The sequence below is a fragment of the Cavia porcellus genome, unplaced genomic scaffold (assembly GCF_034190915.1).
Source record: "Cavia porcellus strain 051 isolate PalLab524CR breed Dunkin Hartley unplaced genomic scaffold, mCavPor4.1 scaffold_2, whole genome shotgun sequence".
NCBI lineage: Eukaryota > Metazoa > Chordata > Mammalia > Rodentia > Caviidae > Cavia > Cavia porcellus.
In genome coordinates this window covers 86,878,823-86,897,908 of record NW_026947485.1, presented here as the reverse complement: position 1 = coordinate 86,897,908, position 19,086 = coordinate 86,878,823, and the positions used below count along the sequence as shown (strand labels likewise).

The window sequence follows — 19,086 nt, the reverse complement described above, 5'->3', positions numbered from 1 at the left end:
GAGCTCAGAGTCGTGGTGGAAGCCAAGATGGTAATAGTGATGAGCAAAGGAGAAGCAAATGTAAAGGATAAGTAAATCATGTAATTTTGGTAGATTGGCAAAGAAGGTCCTTTGTTAAAAAATAGAAGTGCTTTTCTTGGTAAGGCTTTGGTATGTCAGCACTAAGGTAGATCATGCTGTTCTTATTATCAGGTGGGCCCACTAGCCTTACCTCACACGTAGAGATCTGCCTGGCTGTAAAGGAGGAGAGAGAAGTTCTGGGAAGACAAATGCATGACTGAGGTTTTCCTAACTCTGCTCACTTTGTCCTGTATACACCTGTGTATCTGAAGAGCTCTTGGTGGCTTTCTCTTGCAGCTGCAGTACAAGGCTGACCTGGCATGGATGAAGGGAGTTGGGTGGCTAACAGAGGGGAGTCTCAATTTGGAACAGGCCAAGAAGGCTGGACAGCTGGTCAGCGAGGTAACTTGAGCTTAAGCTCCTGGCTTCCAGGAGTTCTCAGGCCTCCAGTCACAGAGAGTGACCTTTTCCTCTGCACCCTGGCCCCTGTTTTGTATTTTGGAAGTAATTCAAAGGGTAGTACTCTCTTTATTGGTTTGTACCTGTCACAGTCTGAATATAACTGCAGAGGCATTTTTAAGAAGTCTAGCAATTTAGGGAGCATGTGCATCCAAAGAATACCCTGATATAAAGATATATAGGTTGGTTATCCTTTGTCTAAAAATCTAAAATCCCAAATGCCCCCAAATTCAAACTTTTTGAGCACCAATCTGGTGCCACAAATAGACAATTCCATACCATGAAATTTTGTTTCATGCACAAGTTAAAAACGTTATATAAAAGCTACCTAAAGGTTATATGGATAGGGCAGATCTTAAAGAAATGAATTATGTATTTGGACTTGAGTCTCATCCCATTATATCTCATTTTGTATATGGAAATATTAAAAAATCTGAAAAAAAAAATCTGAAATCCAAAGCACTTTGGTCTCAAGCATTCTGGATAAAGGATGCTCAGCCCATAGTGTTTTCCTTGTGTTAAGGTGCTCTTCCTTCTAAAACAGAGAGGGCAATATTTGAAGTGAGTGTTCTGCTGTGCATTAAACTCACAGCAGACTTCGGATAAATCACCTAACCTTCCTGTCCCTTTTCCCCCACACACAAGATGAGAAAGTTGAACAAGATGCTCCCAAGGTCTCCTGTGGCCCCATCTTCTCAGCTCTTTGCACTATGGAAGGCTGCCTTTGGCAGCAGAAAGAGGAGGACTTTTGAAGGACATTTTATTTGAAAATGTGACTATTTTATGAACTTTATTTGGGATCTTCAAAAAGGATTCTTGTTTCAGGGCCAGGAAGACTGAGTTGGTGTTATCTCTTATAAATTATAATGGTAGTGATAAAGTAGCCACCACTTATGGACTGGTAGTGATTATGTAACCACTTGTGTAGTTGGTGGATTATTTGGAGTGTGTCATTACACATTTCTATTTATAGGTCATAATGGTCCTATGTTGGTAGGTATATGATTATCCTAGTCATATTCCCATTTACATATGAGGAAAGTAATATTCATGTTCCTCAAGTCACACTTCAAGTAAGTTGTAGAGCAGGGGTCTGTACTCAGCATATGGGGTCAAGTGTCCTAACTTTTGTCCACTAGGAAATATTGTGTCCTCAAAATGTGTTTAGTAATTTGTTCTTCTCTTTACCTATACACAACTTTTTCTCAGACAGGCATGCATTTAGAATTAGAATACAGTATATAAATACAGAGAGTTGATAAAAGAGAAAAATTCTTTGGGATTCTTATTACCTGTCTTCTTCAAGATTTGCTGAAATCCAGGTGGTGCCTTGAGAGATGGGAGGGCCCTGGACTGGAAGCAGCAGAGTAGCTGTCTTCCAGCCTCAGGAATGTCAATTTCTGCCTCATTTTTTGTGTTGCTTACTAATTTTTAAGGCCGTTGAGGGCCTGGAGGAGTTGATCTCTTTCACTTTTTTTTAAATGTGACAAAATGGATTCTTGGTTCCTCCATATGTACTTATAATTTGACCAATGCAAAGTCTTGGATGACTGGGAATTTCCAAGAGTGGAAGAGCGGTGTGATTTCCTTCCTCAGTAATGGGGCCAGAGTTTTCCTACTCAACACAATGGGACCAGGAAGGAAGTTAGAAGTCATTTTATAGAGTATTCTATTTAGAACTTTTTTCCTCCAAAGTGAGGAAATTTGAAGTTTCCAATGTTCCAGTCACTAACTAGGCTTTGTGGTGTTTTTAACACTCTTGTTGATGGGGCTGGGAGTTTTGGTGGCACCAGGCTGTGAGGTCATCTCTGATCCTCTAGTACATGATGCTACTGCTTCAGTAGGCTGTCCTCAGCAGCCACCTGCTGCCACTCTGGGAACCACAACAGGAAAACTAGAGAAACTAATCTTCAGGAAAGAGAAGTCTCCATGGAGGGACAGAATTAGCGCATTTGAATACTTGCCAACTAATTTGTGTTTCTGAGTCAGGGACATAATGTGAGATCAAGGCTTCAGTGACCTGGAAAGTGAGAAGCTGTGAAGGTGAATCTTACCTGACCTCTGGCCTTCAATTTGCAGCTCTTGGTCCTCCTTCCTTAGAGCAGATGCTTCCTGGATGAAGTCTTGGTACTATCATAGACCACAGTGATGGCAAAGAACTAAGCATGGGGGCTGGGGATTTAGCTCAGTGGCATAAGCACCTGCCTTGCAAGCAGGCGGTCGTGAGTTCGATCCCCGGTACCGATAAAAAGAAAAAAGAAAAAAAAAAAAAGTGTAAAAAAAGAACTAAGCATGTATGGCAAGGACCTGGCTTGCATAGAAAGCATGGCATTGAGGTCTCTGTTCATCCCAGAGCAAAACAGCTTCTGTTGTCTCTATTGTACAGTTGAAAAGAGGAAGTTCAGGACCTTGAGCTTAAGGGATGCATTCAGTACCACGAAACTGGAATAGAGATTTGAGCCTCAGTGTCTGTTGTAAAGCCCAAGGTTTCTCCACCTAAGTTTCCTATGATGGATCTAGATTTATAAAATGAAAATACCATATTGTACACAGTGAAACGTGGGATACACTAAAAAGAAAAAGTGATGTCCATGCTCAGTCACAGCAACAACAACAAGCTCACAAGGCAGGTTGATTTGGGGCTGAGTGGCTCTTCGTCAAGTTGCAGGAACATCTAGAACCTTTATCCCCCTCCAAGGAAATACTTGGGCCACAGAAAATGTGCATGTGTATGTTGACATTTGCATGGTGGTAGGAGGTAGCTCAGTCCTAACGATATGCGGGCTTTTTTTTTCCTTTGGGGACAGAAAGGCTATCGGCAGAGAGCAGACGAGCAGAAATTCACCAGCGTAGCTGACAGCTCCCAGATGGAACACGCCAAAAAGAGTCAGGAGCTGCAGAGCGAGGTGAGTCCTGGGCTGCCCTCTCTCCACCAAGCTGCTGTGTCATGAGCCTGGGCACCTCCGAGGACAACAGCAGGTGCTGCCTGGGTGATCCAGTAACCAAAGAGCCTTTCCTTTAAACAGGCTGAACCTAGCTTTCTGTCAGCTTCCTGGTTGTTTCTGGAAACTGGACACCAGGTGTTCCTTCCTTAGCCATCCACCTCTCACTGTCTTACTAGAGGTAGATTCAGAGGTGACCTTATTCCTTTTGTTTTCAGTATTTCTTAATTCCTATTTTCTTCTTTTGCTTTCTTCTCATCCAAGACTCTGTAATTTTGGAGCCAGTGCGTAATTATCTTGGAGAAAGATGACATTTCCTTGGGGGCTGTACACAGGTCCTGCTTATCTGAGCTCAAAATATGGGAGGCAGAGCAATGAGGTGCCATGTGCATTATTTACAGATTAGTTAGTGCTCAACACACACACACACACACACACACACACACACACACACACACGCAGGTGCCCTTGTTCCTATAAGCTCACCTGACCCTCCCTAGCTTCCTCTCCTAAATGTCTAGCTATACCTTCCAGATGCTTTTAGTATAACTCAGAGACAACAGAAAGCTGCAGTTTGGAAGCCTGATTCAGAGACCAGAAAAGAGAAAGAAAGCATGCTAAGTTTGTTATAGGTCAGGAGTTTTTTGCTATCATTTTGGTCACTGCTTTCTCCCTGGTGTCCGCACCTCCCAGAGTACTAGGTTGACTGTAGAGATGCAGGAGGCCGAGTGTGCTTCTTATCTATCCCACTTGGAAACCCTTTGGTGTAGTAGTTTTTACCCCATGACCATGGACAGTGTAGACGGCAAAAGCTTGGGGAAGGCAAGAGCATCTCAAGGAGAAGATGTGAAACAGATACCTTGGAGGGGTTTTCAGGCTGGCTCCTGACCTTAACTAAGTTTTGCTGTATTCTGTCACCTAGTGTCTGTGTGTGCGCGCGTGTGTATACAACTGTTTTTAATTATAGTTATTTGGGTGGTATAATGTTACACTTTGACCCATGTATACATCATGTAAAGATCAAATCAGGGTGCCTGGCCTTTCCACCTTTTCAAATATTATTGTTTCTATGTGTTGAGAATCTCAAGCTCTTTTTCTCTAGTTATTTTGAAATGTTCAATAGATTGTTTCAAACTATAGAGGCCCTATTGTGCTACACAGCACTGGAATACCTTGTCCGCAGCTCTATTTTGTACCCTACTTCCCACCCCCTTTCTGTTTTTCCTCCTCCCCACCATTCAGCCTCTAGTGACCTCTATTCTGCTTTCTACTTCTATGTGATCAACTTTTCTGGATTCTACAAAGGACTAAGATCACATAGAATTTATCTTCCTGTGTCTGGCTTATTTGGCTTAATGTCCCCCAGTTTCACCCCTGTTGCTACTTACAATGGCCCTCCCATTCCCAGCCCTTCCTCTGCTCCTCACCTGGTGACCTCTCCCAACAGGTGGCCTACAAGGCAGGACACAAGCATTCTCTCCACCAGTACAGCATCAGCAAAGACGAGCCTCTCTTCCTGCAGGCCCGAGCCAATGCTGCTCAGCTCAGTGAGGTACCATAAAGGGGAACGGGCAGCTGTGGGCTCTGTTCCCTTGTGTCTGTAGCCACTTGTTAACAAACCCACAAGGCACACTGAGTGTCAGCAGAGGCTACTACGTGTGATCATTCCAAAACCAGCTCATCCCGCTGGCTCCTTATCGGTGCTTTAAGGAGGAGGGAACAATGTGCCTAGCAATGAGCTGGTGGAGGACTGAGATGCTGAATAGATGATGGAATCAGATAGGGTAGTTATTCCAGGGTTCAGGTATGAGTGATGGCAGACGAGAGTAAGAACTCCAAGTTGGCTCCAAGTTGCGTGGGTTTTATCCTTGGTGCTACCTCTTACCAGGTTTGTGCCCTTGGGCAAATGCTTGACTCTCCATTTTCCTGTTAGCAAAATGAGGCTAACCCCATCCCTTCCTGGCTGGGCTGTCGGAGGCCTGAGTCAGATGGACACGCAGAAGCACCAAAGGAGAATGTCCACGATAGTTGTTCAGTGGAAAGCACCCGTTGTTCCATCTTCCCCTCCATGTGCAAGGAGGGGCTGCATTTGACTCTTCCTGCTCAGCCACCAGGTCTCTGGAATCCTGACCTGGGAGGATAGGGAAGAGAAATGGAGGGAGAACCAGACAGAGACAGGGAAGTGTACCTTCCCACAGATAGCCCTTGAAGCCTGGAGGTAGGAGCAGGGATGGAAATAAGAGGCTCAAGGGAAAGGTTGGGTGGACTGGAGGCTGTGGGGTCGGTGCAGGAATGAGGAGTGCAGCTGTGCCTCTGGGGACCCCAAACAGACACAAACAGACCACCCAGATGCCCAGAAGCCGGGAGGAGCAAAGCTGCTCTCCCTGTAGCAAGTCTTTGAGGCTTCCTTGAAGATGCCTAGTATTTTTTAAGGCTTCCTGAACTCCTGAATTTAATTTCTGAGGGAAGCCTTATATATCAAGGGACCTTAAAACCAGTGATATTTAGGCTACATGAATCTGGGGTTCTCAGTTTCTAGGGAGGAATAAAATCATGGTTTCCCTCTTAGAAAGGCCACGATGGGGTCTAGAGAATCTCTCTCACATGAGGTAATCTCTTCCCTTCTAAATCCTCCTAGAAACTGTACAAGAGCAGCTGGGAAAACCAGAAAGTGAAAGGGTTTGAGCTGCGTCTTGACTCCTTGACTTTCTTGGCAGCCAAAGCCAAGAGGGACCTGGCCAGTGAGGTGAGTCAGTCGCCGACTTGTTAGAGAGACCACAGGACCCTGCTGCTTTATGACCAGGAGAGGCTCTAAGCATCTGGGCAGGAGCTTTATCTTCCTGAACCTTGAGGTTTTTATCTGCAAAATAAGGACAACAACATTCACCTTGCAACGAGATGGTCATGCCAGTGCCTAGCAAGTTACTTGCCACACACTGATTCTCAGTAAGCAGGAACTGTTTTTAGTAGCAAGAACAATAATCCAAGTTCTTGTTTTTCTGATAAACTAATGTCCAGAGGTACGTGTTGACTTTCTAAAGATGTGAGGGCCTGTTCACAGTTAAGAGCATGGCTCTGGTGTCGGACACGGGATAAAATCCTGCCTGTGTCAGCTACTGGCGCTATTTATTTAACATTTCAGTGTCTTAGCCTGCTAGTAAGCTGATCATTGCAAAATGGTTAGGAGGAAAAGAGTTAAATTGACACACAGGAAGTGTTTTAGCATCCAGGGCAGTCTGTCAGGAGTCAGATGGGAGATGAGGAATTTGGGTCATCATGTAAATTACCTACTTTGATTCCTACATTGACAAAATCTTGCTTAAAAAAAAAAACAAAAAACAAAAAGCAACACAAAAACAAAAAAATAATAAGACTAATATTAGCTTAATGGTGTGGCAGAGTTTTATTCCAACATGGGCCCCTTTTGGTGTCATTAGCTGGTGCCACTTTACAAACTACTCTGTGGATGCAGTGGCCCAGGTTTGTTCCTGTCTAGCTCACAGATAGTGCAGTGGCAGATACTGATATTGCTGCTGACAGAGATGACAGTAGAGCCCAAGTCTCCTAAGGACCAAGATAAGGATAATGTTGGAAATAATGCCTATAGTGGCAGCGTGTCATGGTTTTCACATTCACTCTTGCATGGCCTAGTGTTTCACTTTGTTTGTTTGTTTGTTTGTTTTGTCCTCCCCACAGGCACCCTGCTCCTCTTATTCCCCATACTCCATCCTATGAGCTCCTTAGACAACAATTGTATCGTGGATATCCTGTGTCTCTTTCATGTCATGACTAGTTTTTATTTGTAATGTTCTCATTAGTACCTAAAAAGATATTAAGATGGCTTTCATGCAAATAACAGGCTACTTAAAAGGAACCTGGGAAAGAGTGACCTCAAATAGAAAAGAGATAGAATCTCACTAGAAAATTGGTAGAAGGTTGTTACTAAAGCTGACCACTCAGATGGTGCAGCCAAGGTGAAAAGAGAATTAACGAGCAATCATTTTGTTTTGCTGGTTGATGAAAGGAAATATATTAGTGGCCCAAATTAATTCTGATAGGATTCTGTCAGATGACTTCATAACTCTGCAGACTATAGTTTGAAGCGTAGCAGCTCCTTCAGGGGATTCTCATGCACTGATGCTCTGTTCCTGTTATTTAGGTGAAATACAAGGAAGATTATGAGAGGTCCAGAGGAAAACTCATTGGGGCCAAGAATGTGCAGGGGGATTCGCAAATGAGCCACTCACTGCAAATGTCCAAGCTGCAGAGCGAACTAGAATACAAGAGGAGCTTTGAGGACACCAAGTCCCAGTGCCACATCTCCCTGGACATGATCCACCTTGCACATGCCCAAAAGGCTCAGCACTTAGCCACGGACATAGGCTACAGGACAGTGCCCCATCAGTTCACAGCTTTGCCCACTGACATGAAGCTGGAGTGGGCCAAGAAGGCATACGGTTTACAGAGTGATGTAAGCTAAGTGTGTGCATGCTCACACGTGAGCACATGTGTGCGAGTGTGTGTGTGGTAGAGCTGATGCAAGTCTTTTGCCAAATACTTTGACTCGATGGTTTATGTTAATAGGTACCTGTGTCTTGATCCCTGATGGCAGCTCTAGCTTCTGAGTGGTCTCACTTTTGTTCAAACTATGCCCATTTTAAATTCTGTACTAACAAACAAAATCTCATAGAGCCATTTTTTCCTTCTTGGCATTCTTATCTGTAGTATGTTTTCTTGGTTAATTTTATTGCTAGGGGGCTACGTCTGTGACATCCCCCTGGCTGTAATCAGCCGTGAGAGAGCACCACTGATAACTGCCCAGGTTTTGGAACATGGACTTGCTCATCCTCAAAAACTTTCTTTCATTCCTCCATCCCTGGTTTCTGTTTCCTTGCTGTTCTCAGTGGGCTCTTGTACAAGACTGTGGGTGAAGGGGAAAGGTGGGGCACCTGCAGCCAGACAGCTAACCACAAGTGTGTACGTACCTGTATGTGTGTGTGCATGTGTGTACATATAGGCATCTCTTCTGGCATAGCTCTGTCATGATAGACTGATGATAATGTGCTCATTTGAGAGAGGTGCCCATTTAAATAGCTTTCCATTAAAACTACTCATTCAGTGTTAAGTAAAGAGATAAGAAATCTCCTCCTCCCACTGAGGGAAGCCTCTGTTGTCTCGTGAAATTCCCTCTGTTGACTTCCACCTGGGCACTGTTATGAATCCTAATTTTTTTCTCCCCTGCATGTAACTTTAAACAAGAAAACTGGTAACTCAGACAATGAGGATGGGTGTCTTTCCAAGGCAGACAGGGGTTTCATAATGAGGACCAGGGTTGACCTGGCCCCTCCTGCCGTCTCCACAGTAGAGCTGGGTGGCGTCTAGAACCACCTGCCATGGGGAGGGCTCCAATTAAAGGGGAAATTAATTCACATTTTGGAGCCCTACCTGTGACTGTGCAGAAACACATAAGACAAAAGTGGCATCTAATTTGACTCAGCTGGCATCACGGGTACATTGGGAGCTGTTAATAGCCCTTTAAATGTCTGTGCACCAACAATGGCCGGCGGTTTTTTTTTCTTTCTTTCTTTCTCTTTTGTCAGAACCAATACAGGGCAGATGTGAAGTGGATGAAAGGCACAGGCTGGGTCGCCACCGGGTCATTAAATGTGGAGCAGGCGAAGAAGGCAGGAGAACTCATTAGTGAGGTGAGGTTTCCTGACAGCGTGTAACAGGCCTGGCTGCATTAGGCGTGCAGCGTTTCTGTATAAAATTAAAATAATTTCCACTCAAAAGGCAGAGAAAAAGGCAAAGCCACATGAAAGGCCTCAAAACTCGGACTAGGGCTGGTAATTAGAGGGAAACCACATACCAAACACACACCAGTGGGGGCCCATAGAGCCCTGGCAAAAACAAAGTGGGTGACAAATGATATTATGAATAATAATGACAATCAAATGGGACTCAATTGCTACCCACCATCTTACCTTTTTAATGAAGGAACATAAGAGAGATGATGAAAAGGTATATTTATTGCACCCTGATAGCCCTTCTGTGGCTTTGCACACTCTTTCTGCCACAGTGTAAACAGTGTTTGAATATTCACGTGATGTCCAGCATGGTGACATGGTTGGTTCCTTTTTGTGGGTGGGTGTCTCACTTCTACTGGGTTTAAAACTCATTCTGGTCTCTGTGGCTGGACCCCAAAGCGTTGCTGCTTACAAAAAGAGCCATTCCTTCCCATTTCAGGACAGTTCCATTGAGCAGAAATTTTAAGAACCGTACTGGGGGGTTTTCAGCCTTAGCACTGTTTGCTAATTCTTTGTTGTCTGGGGCTGTCTTGGGTCTTGGAGAATGTTTAGCAGCATCCCTGGCCTCTAGATGCCAGTAGCTCTCTGCCCAATTGCCTCATCTAAAAAGTTCCCAGACATTGGCAAATGTCCTTTGGGGGGCAGAACTGCACTGAAGCAGGCGTCCCAGGGAGCTGTCCTCACACAGAGGGTGAACACCGGCCAAGTACTCAGTTCTGCCTCTCTTCGTGTCTGTCCTGGGCGGCCCTGGCTCAGAGGGCAAGTGGGCATTTACCTGCTGCAAAGTAGTCTGGTCTTCCTGGACTTCACTAGATGCGGAGGAGGCCATTAATGGCTGCGGGCCTGTGAAAACCTTAGCTTTGGCATTGAGGCTTCCAGGACCTTGTTGTGAAAAGATTTTCTCCCCTTCATAGGCAAAACAGAAAGACTGTTCTGTTGGCTCTTCAAGTGTGCCTATTGAGCAAATGTACCATTTACCCGACACATCCCAGACTTGATTAGAAAGGTGCTTCGCTCTGGTAGGACAGTTTTAGGCATCTTAGTCAGCACTCAAGGCCCAGAAGATCCTTGGACCTCAGTGGAGACAGCATTTCCCTAAATTTTTCACCAAATCGAAGAAAGGCCCTCTTTGGATGACCAAGAAATGCTTAGAGGGATAATTGTTTGGGTTTGAGGATTCACACTTCCAGACTTGATATTGGGGACTATTCATAAAAGGAAATGAAGAATAAAAATAGCTGTGTACATGGTTGAGACTTGTGCATAATTTCTGTAGGTGTCTGAGTCTGGCCGCCAAGAGATCTTTTGGAAACCATTTACCCCATAGTGGTTCTAATTTGTCACCTCATTTTTCAAACTTTCTCAAAAAAAATTCTTATCTTATTTGATGTCCTTGCATCCGACCCAGTCCTTTAACTTCAGTAAGTTAGACAAGACATCTTTCTGCAAACTTCCCCAGTGATCTCATTGTAGGGTGGTATACATCCAAGTTAGTGTCAAATTGGGCTTAATTTTAACCTTCAGAGAGAGCCATAAATGCACAAGTGTGTACAAGCAGGAATCAGCAAAGCTTTTCTAAAGGTAAATAATAGTAAATACTTTCAGCCTTGCAAATTATATAATCTTTATTGCAATCAGTCACAAAATGGCCACAGACAATATGTAAATAAACAAGTAAGGCTATGTTCCAATAAATTCTATTTACAAAAAGATGTAGCAGGCCAGACTGAGCTAAATCTAAGGCCTCCTAGCACAGTATACAAAAATCTAAATAGATAAATGAATGGATGCTCATCAAAGAGCTATTTAATTTGGGAAAACATAAATGTCACAGTCCTATAAAAAACAACCATTTAAGATCCCTGGAATTGTACTTTGATTAAAAAAATATTACTTTAAACATGATTTTCAGAACATTACAAAATTGAATACCCATGTCTCTGCTAGCACTTAAGTTTTTTGTAATGTTTTTTGTTTCAGTGTTTTTTCAAATGGTATAATGACTACTCTCAAATAATAGGACCCTTTAAAAAAATTATTGTTGTATTTTAAAGAATTAATACACATGTCAACTGAACCGGCTCTGAAGTGATTGGCTAGTCTGCATTCTCTGATTGTTAAATGCAGGGCTTTTGACTGTGACAATGTCTGCCAAGTCCTTTTGTGGAAGGAAAATAGAAAACTTCAATGGGTAACTGTAACTATGAATGCTCTTTCTTGCTTAGAAAAGCCAAACTAAGATATGTAAACAACTGTAACATGGTATTTGAAGCCTATAAAAAGAATCCTTTCCTAAGTGTGTATCCTACAGTATTTTACCGGTATAACCTAATTTTGAGATGTTGTCTTTCCACCAGGTAGAAATACTTTAATGTTAATTGACATGAGGTTATTCTTAAATTGAAACAAATATTAACCTGAAGGCACCTAGGATATAAAGATAGAGGAAGCAGAATAATAATTATGTTCACAAATTCACTCTAATCTCAAGCAACCTATGATTTTCTCTTTCAAATGGCATGAAAGAGCAGCACAAAATTCACAGCTTTGATCTTTTCCTGCTCAACAGAAGAAGTACCGTCAGCACCCAGATGCTTTGAAGTTTACCAGTATTAAAGACACTCCGGAGATGGTCCAGGCCAGAATTAGTTATACCCAAGCAGTGGACGTAAGTGATAATGTATATACATTATGACTCCAAGAGTGGGCTCTTCTTTCAGCTGTGCGATTGAAGCAGAGGGGATCTCTGGCGTGCTCCTTCTGTTGTCCTGAGGATGAAGGGGCGCCTTGTCCTTTGTGGGCCCCCCTTAGCAGGGGTGCTTGCTCATTAGGATGCAAATGGGGCGTTTCTGCACTTCAGCATGCCAAGTGGGGCTCCACACCCCGTTGCCCCATGACGCTCTTCTTCCTTTCCATTTGCATGTCTGCCGATTTGTCTGTGATGAGGCTTTTCCCCTCTCCTTTTGTGTGAAAGTGGTGTCATTAGAACTGAAATGTTAGCTGAAATTCTTACTAATTAGGATACTGAAACTATGCTTCAGGCTCTTTGGGACCCAAGGACAGGAATTGTTCTCTGATTTTCCAGACTTTCAGAATAATTTGGGTCAGCTTTATCAACATTAGTGTGACTCCTGAGCCATTTTCCAAATTTCTTTTGTAAAAGGAAACCAAGATTTGGCCCTTTGCTCCCCTCATGTGAGGTTTGCTAGAGACTAAATGAATGATGAAGTCCTATAAAAATTCATTTAAAACATGGATTTGGCTGATTCTACTGAGAGAAGTCCAGGGATCTTTGTGTAAGGCAGGTCTGCCTTTTATATATCTTAAAAACATTCAATTTACCATAAGCAGCATTTATAAAACTTAGGGTCAGGAGCTTCAAAATTCCCCCCTTTGCTTCCCAGCAATATGGCTGTGCCTTATTCTACAGATACTTGAAACACCTAAGTGCCTGTCACAATAAAAGATGGAATGATTCACAAGCTTCTGAGTTTAGGAATTTATAGTGTCTTATAAATTAAAATCGAATTGAATTCTGAGAAACGTGATGGTCAAAGGAGAATTTCTTGGAAGAAAAACAATCCCTGCTTTGTCCTTAGCCTAGCCAACTCTAGGGGGCACTGCTGTGATATGCAGAAACTTCGATAAGGCTGATGAGATTTGAGATAGAAAAGCCTTGTTTAGAAACTTTTTCTGGTGGCCAATGCCAACTCCTTGTGTCACTTCGAACTGCTTGGCTATTACAAGCCCAAATCAGACTCAACGGGTGAAGATTTAGGGCAGGGGATATTTAGGGCAAGTATGGTAAAGCCTGCCTGCAGAAGAGCCATTTCGCCTCCTCTAGAGCCCCCTCACAGCTTCGAGTTAATAATCTAATTACACCTCCATATGAGACTTTATTTTTTCACTTGACACTCATCTCAGCAGTGTACTAAGAGTGGAGTGTTCGTGGAGGGAAAAGTTTCAACCTGTCATGTTCTGAGCCAGGAAGCAGAACTGGAGAGAGAATGACATGCGTGTCACCGTGCTGGCTGTGAGATCTGGGTAGAGACAGGATGCTGGCGGTCATATCTCTCGGAGGACACGGCAGCTGCAGCTCCTTGGTCTCCTGGAGTGTAACTTGGCTGCTGGCTGCATGAGGGATGCTCTGGGTTTCATCAGAATCTCTTTCTATCCACAGAGATTGTACAAGGAACAAGGAGAAAACATAAAGCATCGTTATACGCAGACGGCTGATCTGCCTGAGGTCCTGCTGGCCAAGCTGAATGCCATGAACATCAGCGAGGTGAGGCTGACCAGAAGGATACAGGTCCATGGCTGGAAGTCAGGATGCTTTTGTGCACTGTGCCCCATGCTCGGAGAAGCCCGCATTGGTTCGGGGCTCGAGTCTCACCATCTTGTAACACACAATCACTTTGAACCGGGGACCTATGCTTTTGTTTGCAATGATAAAGCTGCCGACGATAAAGCTGGACTCACAAAAGAGTCAAGTTTGTTGGAAAGAATGAGCAGAACAAAAGCATCTGCCTTAGTGCCAAGGGCTTTTGGAGGAGCTGAAATTTGGGATCTCTGTAGAGCTGAGTATATCCAGCGACTGTGCCAAGGAAAGACCTGGGGGTTTGACTCCTCCCTTCAATAATCTGTCTGTAGGCCTTGCCACTATTTTTATTCTTGATACAGACATTTGGCTTTTCTTTATCTTCAGTAAAGAGCTATGTAAATATAGTCTTATGCCTCCTCCTTTGAATCAATTTGCTGCTCAGAAAGCTATGGGCCTGTCTGACGCCAAAGCCCTCCCCTCTATGGCTTTACCTACCAAGGGTGAGTGTCAGGCCAGAGCCACTTCTGCTAGTTTGTTGTAAGTCACAGTGATCTCTAAACCTAATTGCAGGGTTGGGGTCAGGGAAAGAATCTCACAACCAAGCAGATTCCCATTTTGGTGTACTGGAGTTCAGGAAGCCACCAGGTCACAGGAAGGTCTTCACTTGTGCACTTTCTCCCACCAGACCCGTTATAAAGAATCCTGGAGCAAGCTTCGAGACGGTGGATATAAACTGAGGTTGGACGCCATTCCCTTCCAGGCAGCGAAGGCTTCTGGTGATATCATAAGCGATGTGAGCATCTGGTGCAATGTTCAATCCTATCCAGTTTTCAGTCCTTTTGCCTCTCACCCCAGCCTTCTTTTGCCTGTGGATAATAGCCTCTCTTCTCCGAACTGACTGTGTTAGGGCAATCAGATAATGGCCACGAGAAAGAACATATCTTACAACAAAAAATTCCCTGGCCTGGCGTACAAAGCCAAATGCTGGACTGTAAACATGGACCCTGGACAGATGAAACACACCCTCCACCAAGAGTTTTCACAAAGCCAGTCTGTGTGAAGAGACCGCTAACAATGCCTGCACCTTCCTCCAGCCTGGGCCGCCGAGTGCTAACACATCCTGCCATTTCATAGCTGAGCCCTTTAGTCATTGGGAGTCTTGCATATGAAAGAATAGACCTTTTGACGACTCCCTCGCATTTTCTTTTAACTCACCCAGTTACTGTCAAAAGAACAAAACATTTTCGCCCAATACCCACCTCTGCCATTCCATGTCCCTTGTCCCCGAGCTGTTACTCTCTCCCGCTCTCTTTCCCTTTAGTACAAATACAAAGAGGCGTTCGAGAAAATGAAAGGACAGATGCTTGGCTCCCGGAGCTTGGAAGATGATCTCAGCCTTGCACATTCAGTGCATGCGACCTCGCTGCAGAGTGATGTAAGTGGGAGGAAATGCAGCAGGGGCCGTGGGGCCGCACCTAGCCCTGCTCCAGGCATGGACCCCTGGTGTTCAGCTTTGCGTTTCCCTCCACAAATGGGATTGGATGAGTTGACTCCTTAGTTCCCTTCTGAGCTGGGAGTTCTTCATTTTTTTGTTTTGGGTACTGGGAATTGAGCCTAGTGCTTTCACACTAAGCTATACCTCCAGCCCAGTTTTCATTTCTTATTTTGATAGGGGTCTCTCTCAGTTGCTATGTTGCCCAGGCTAGTCTCCTGCCTCAGCCTCCTAGAATGCTGGGATTACTGGCATGCACCACTACACCTGGCTGCATTCTTTGGTTAAGACCTGTGGTTATACAGTGGGTCCTAGGGGCTGAATTTGGCCTGCAAAGGCATTTTATTTGGTCTGTGCAGTGAGTTAATAGCAAACATTTAATAATGTGAAATTTTGCATCAAAGTTCTCAACTACTACCTAGAAGCTGGACTGAACACTTAAAGGCTCAGTGGATCAAAACTGTTCACTCATAGTCCTTGCAGAAGAGGCTCAAGTTCTCCTGATCATGTAGCCACTCCGCCTTCCCAACTTCTTGCTTTGTTTATTTGTGTTTCCTGTGCAAGTATAGGCATCCAATTTGCCACCACCCTCGGACAGTCCACTGTGACCCTGTCTGCCGGCCCATGTGTATATACACTGTCTCCTTGTACATATGTGAGGTGGCTACTGTCAGTGATGAAATTTACATCCAAATCTGTCACAGAAGACTTGATACTCTCATGTGCGATGTCTTATATAACCATCAAACTTTCTCTAGGAACTCTGCTTTGTCATTCATCTTGCCTTATGAAGAAGGAGACTGAAATTCAGTTCCTTGTCTAAGGCCAAGATGCGGAGACAACTCCTCCTCTCATTCCCTTTCCATAGCTTCATGATATTGCCTTTTCTGTGTTTTTCCTTCCTGTCCTGGGTGGCTGACCTATGAATATGAAGTTGGGTGTGAACTATTCTTAGCCTTGTGCTAAGTACGAGTGAGAGTAGGACAGGTGGACCTGGGAGTGAGAGGTTAGGGCCAAGGGATTGAAAGGGGATGGAGAAAGCGAAGAAGAGGAACGCTACTGCATCTGAATCCCAAGGAAACTCTGAGCGAGTTTCACAGACTTTTTGTTCCCAGAAGTGTGTGAAGTGGTGATATGGAATGAATGACGTCTCCCCTCCTTTCCCTGTATGCATGTTGAGTTTAGGGCACATCATTCATCCAGGGCTGATTCTTCAAGCATCCACCTCTCTGCTTGTAGCTCCCAGACTGACTAGGAAGTTGTCTAGTATTTTGAGGGAGTTCATCCTCATGCTAGCAAGACGATCTGATTCTAATCCTGAATTTAAGTGGACAGCAAGAAATATGTAATAGTGGGTGTTCAGGGTTGTTGTGCATCTTCTGAAAACTGGGAAGATCTAAAGCACTGAGTGAGAGTCCCCGGCATTATATCTATGCCTTGAATGTCTGTGTTTTCTCCTGTTGGAGGACCTGTGGATCTTCTTCTCCCAGATCACTCCAAACCTGGAGTGATGAATATCAGGGCCTGGTGTCAAGCCCTGCTTAAGGCCAGTGCCTGAAAGAAAGGAACATGGCTTCTGCCAGGACCCCCAGCCCCTCCCCACCCTGAGCTGACCTGGGACAGTTTACTGCTGATGTTCTCCCTGATGGTCCCATTGTAAACAGTGACTTTCAACTTGTTGCTGTTGATCTGCCTGGCCCTCTAGGTAAATTACAAGAAAGGCTTTGAACACTCAAAGGCACTGTTCCATCTGCCTCTGGACATGGTAACCCTGGTGCAGGCCAAGAAGGCTCAGACCCTGGCCAGTGACCAGGACTACAGACACCCGCTCCCCCAGTATACACCATTGGAGGAAGACCTGCGGCTGTGCTGTGCCAAGAAGGCTCACAAGTTGCAGAGTGAGGTAAAGGGGGCTGACCTCTCCCTGGGGACCCTTCTCCTTGCAGGTCTGACCATGTGGGAAGCAGTGATCTGCAAGCCTCTGTGGGCTGGTGAAGCTCTGAGGTCAGGAGTCCCAAGCACACAGTTTCTTTTGCGACACAACCTGACTGCTCTGAAGCATAATCACACTCATCTCTAAAAGCAGCCACCACATACTGAATATTTCAGTTGAATCAAAAGCATTATGTTGTCTCACATCATCTCATTTAATCCTCATGGTAACTCTGTGTCAAAAGTCGTCACCCCACATTGTACAGAAAAATTACAGAGGTGCCAAGGAGGTAAACTGCTTGCCCAAGATCACATAACTGCGTCTGAGAAATGGGGGTGCTGGGTTTGAATTGAAGATTCCTTTCACGTTCGTGATTTTTCAGGTTCAGCATTTGCCAGTGGTTTTTCCTGGACCCTGGGATGGATGGAGGGTTCCTCTGGGTGCCACCTACATGCCTGTCCATTCTTCTGGGGAAGCCTGGGCTGTGTTGAGAGGGATTGTTCAGAACCTGTGCCTCCTGATGACCCACAGCAGGGAGAGGAGGGCTCAAGGAAGGCTGGGAACTTAGGGTCTCAGAGGACCTCCTTGGGTCCTTTCACGGCATCTTTAGGTTGCTCTGCCAAGCGCACTCCACTGTTTGCAGCATGCAGTCCTAGGAGGGCTGGGAAGCATAGTTTGCACTTCCACCAAGGGGCAGCATGCACTTCCAACAGACAGCAGTGTCCTGCTTGGTACATACACACCTGGCCCAAACTTGCTAGGTTTGCACTCAATGAGATTTGCAGGCAATGAGCCTGTGTAGGGAAGCAGAACACTACTGCACTGAACCGCTTTCCTGATGTGAGCTGGGCGACGCTCATATCTGGTGTCTGTTGTCTTTTGGAGTTGTATGTCTGTGTACAGCGTTTACAAGTGACACCAACTGTCAGGAACCCGAGAGCAGCTGTAGAATGGAGGGAGCTGCCAGGCGCATCTCAGGGCTGTTTGTCACTTTAGCATAGCCTTGCTGGCTCTGCCTGGCATTGTGATGGCAATTGGAAGGCTGCACGCCCAGGGGGTGCCTTGCTGGCTGAAGGGAGTGAATCTGGGGACTCTTTAAACTGTCATCCCCAATCATGCAGGTGCACACACTTGCCCTACCCACGCAGATTCAGATAGACCTTTGCCAGATTATTCTGGATTCGTTTATCAGTTGCGTCTTAACCTATGATTAATTGATGCCTCCCGGCTGCTGCTGGGTTTTGTTTTAGAAGACCTGTTAAAACGTTTGCATGTTCACCCCAGCAAGACCAACTTCCTAACACAATCCACTCTGGGGTTTATTTTTTGATGGTGCACATTAAAATAAAATCCACCTTGCATCCCTATAACAGCCACTTGGAGGCAAGCAACGGCTGAATTATTTTCTTCTGCCTCCTTCCATGAGCATTTACTAAGGAGCCTCTGCATGACTGTTGGGTAGAGTAAATCTGAGAGAGGGGCTTGGCCTTGAGTTCTTTTTTATTTTTATTTTATTTTATTTTTGTCTTTTTCGTTTTTTTTATCGGTACCAGGGATCGAACTCACGACTGTCTGCTTGCAAGCAGGCACTTATGCCGCTGAGCTAAATCCCCAGCCCCTGACTTTGAGTTCTAATTATGATGTTGTTGGATGCTACCACAAGAGCCCTCTGGCTTCTCTTTGCTTCCTTGTTCTGAGAGTTGCGCCTTTCTGATTCTCCACGTTGTTACTTACAGAATTTGTACCGCTCGGACCTGAACTTTATGCGAGGCGTTGCCTGTGTGATCCCAGGCACGTTAGAGATTGAAGGGCGAAAGAAAGCATCCGAGCTCATCAGTGAGGTAACCGGGCATGCGGGAGGGGCACAGGGTGGTGGGGATGTCACAGTCAGTCTGTTTTCTTCTGCTAAGGCCTATTGCAGGGTGAGCTGTTAGCAGTAGGAACTCACTGCCTCCACTCTTGCCTGCCTTCTATTCATACTGGATTCTCCATTCCTAGTGGGTGCCTCTTAACTCAGCTTTGTGGATATCAAGTCTGCTCCTCTGTTAGCATGACTTATAAAATGTGCTTTC

The 19,086-nt window shown here is 44.9% G+C and overlaps 1 protein-coding gene across 8 annotated transcripts in view; it reads left to right on the top strand.

The window, feature by feature from the left end:
* The window catches only part of Nrap (nebulin related anchoring protein), a 66,355-nt gene that overhangs the window by 29,109 nt on the left and 18,160 nt on the right, over positions 1 to 19,086 (top strand). For 7 of the 8 annotated variants that reach the window (XM_063244759.1, XM_063244757.1, XM_063244758.1 and 4 more), the window contains 12 exons: positions 358 to 462; positions 3,327 to 3,425; positions 4,909 to 5,013; positions 6,100 to 6,207; positions 7,621 to 7,932; positions 9,062 to 9,166; positions 11,838 to 11,936; positions 13,449 to 13,553; positions 14,275 to 14,382; positions 14,911 to 15,024; positions 16,787 to 16,984; positions 18,751 to 18,855. In XM_063244759.1, coding sequence (XP_063100829.1) covers positions 358 to 462; positions 3,327 to 3,425; positions 4,909 to 5,013; positions 6,100 to 6,207; positions 7,621 to 7,932; positions 9,062 to 9,166; positions 11,838 to 11,936; positions 13,449 to 13,553; positions 14,275 to 14,382; positions 14,911 to 15,024; positions 16,787 to 16,984; positions 18,751 to 18,855 — 1,563 coding nt within the window. The remainder of the gene's footprint in view (positions 1 to 357; positions 463 to 3,326; positions 3,426 to 4,908; positions 5,014 to 6,099; positions 6,208 to 7,620; positions 7,933 to 9,061; positions 9,167 to 11,837; positions 11,937 to 13,448; positions 13,554 to 14,274; positions 14,383 to 14,910; positions 15,025 to 16,786; positions 16,985 to 18,750; positions 18,856 to 19,086) is intronic. The other variant, XM_013158397.2, reaches the window with a different exon arrangement.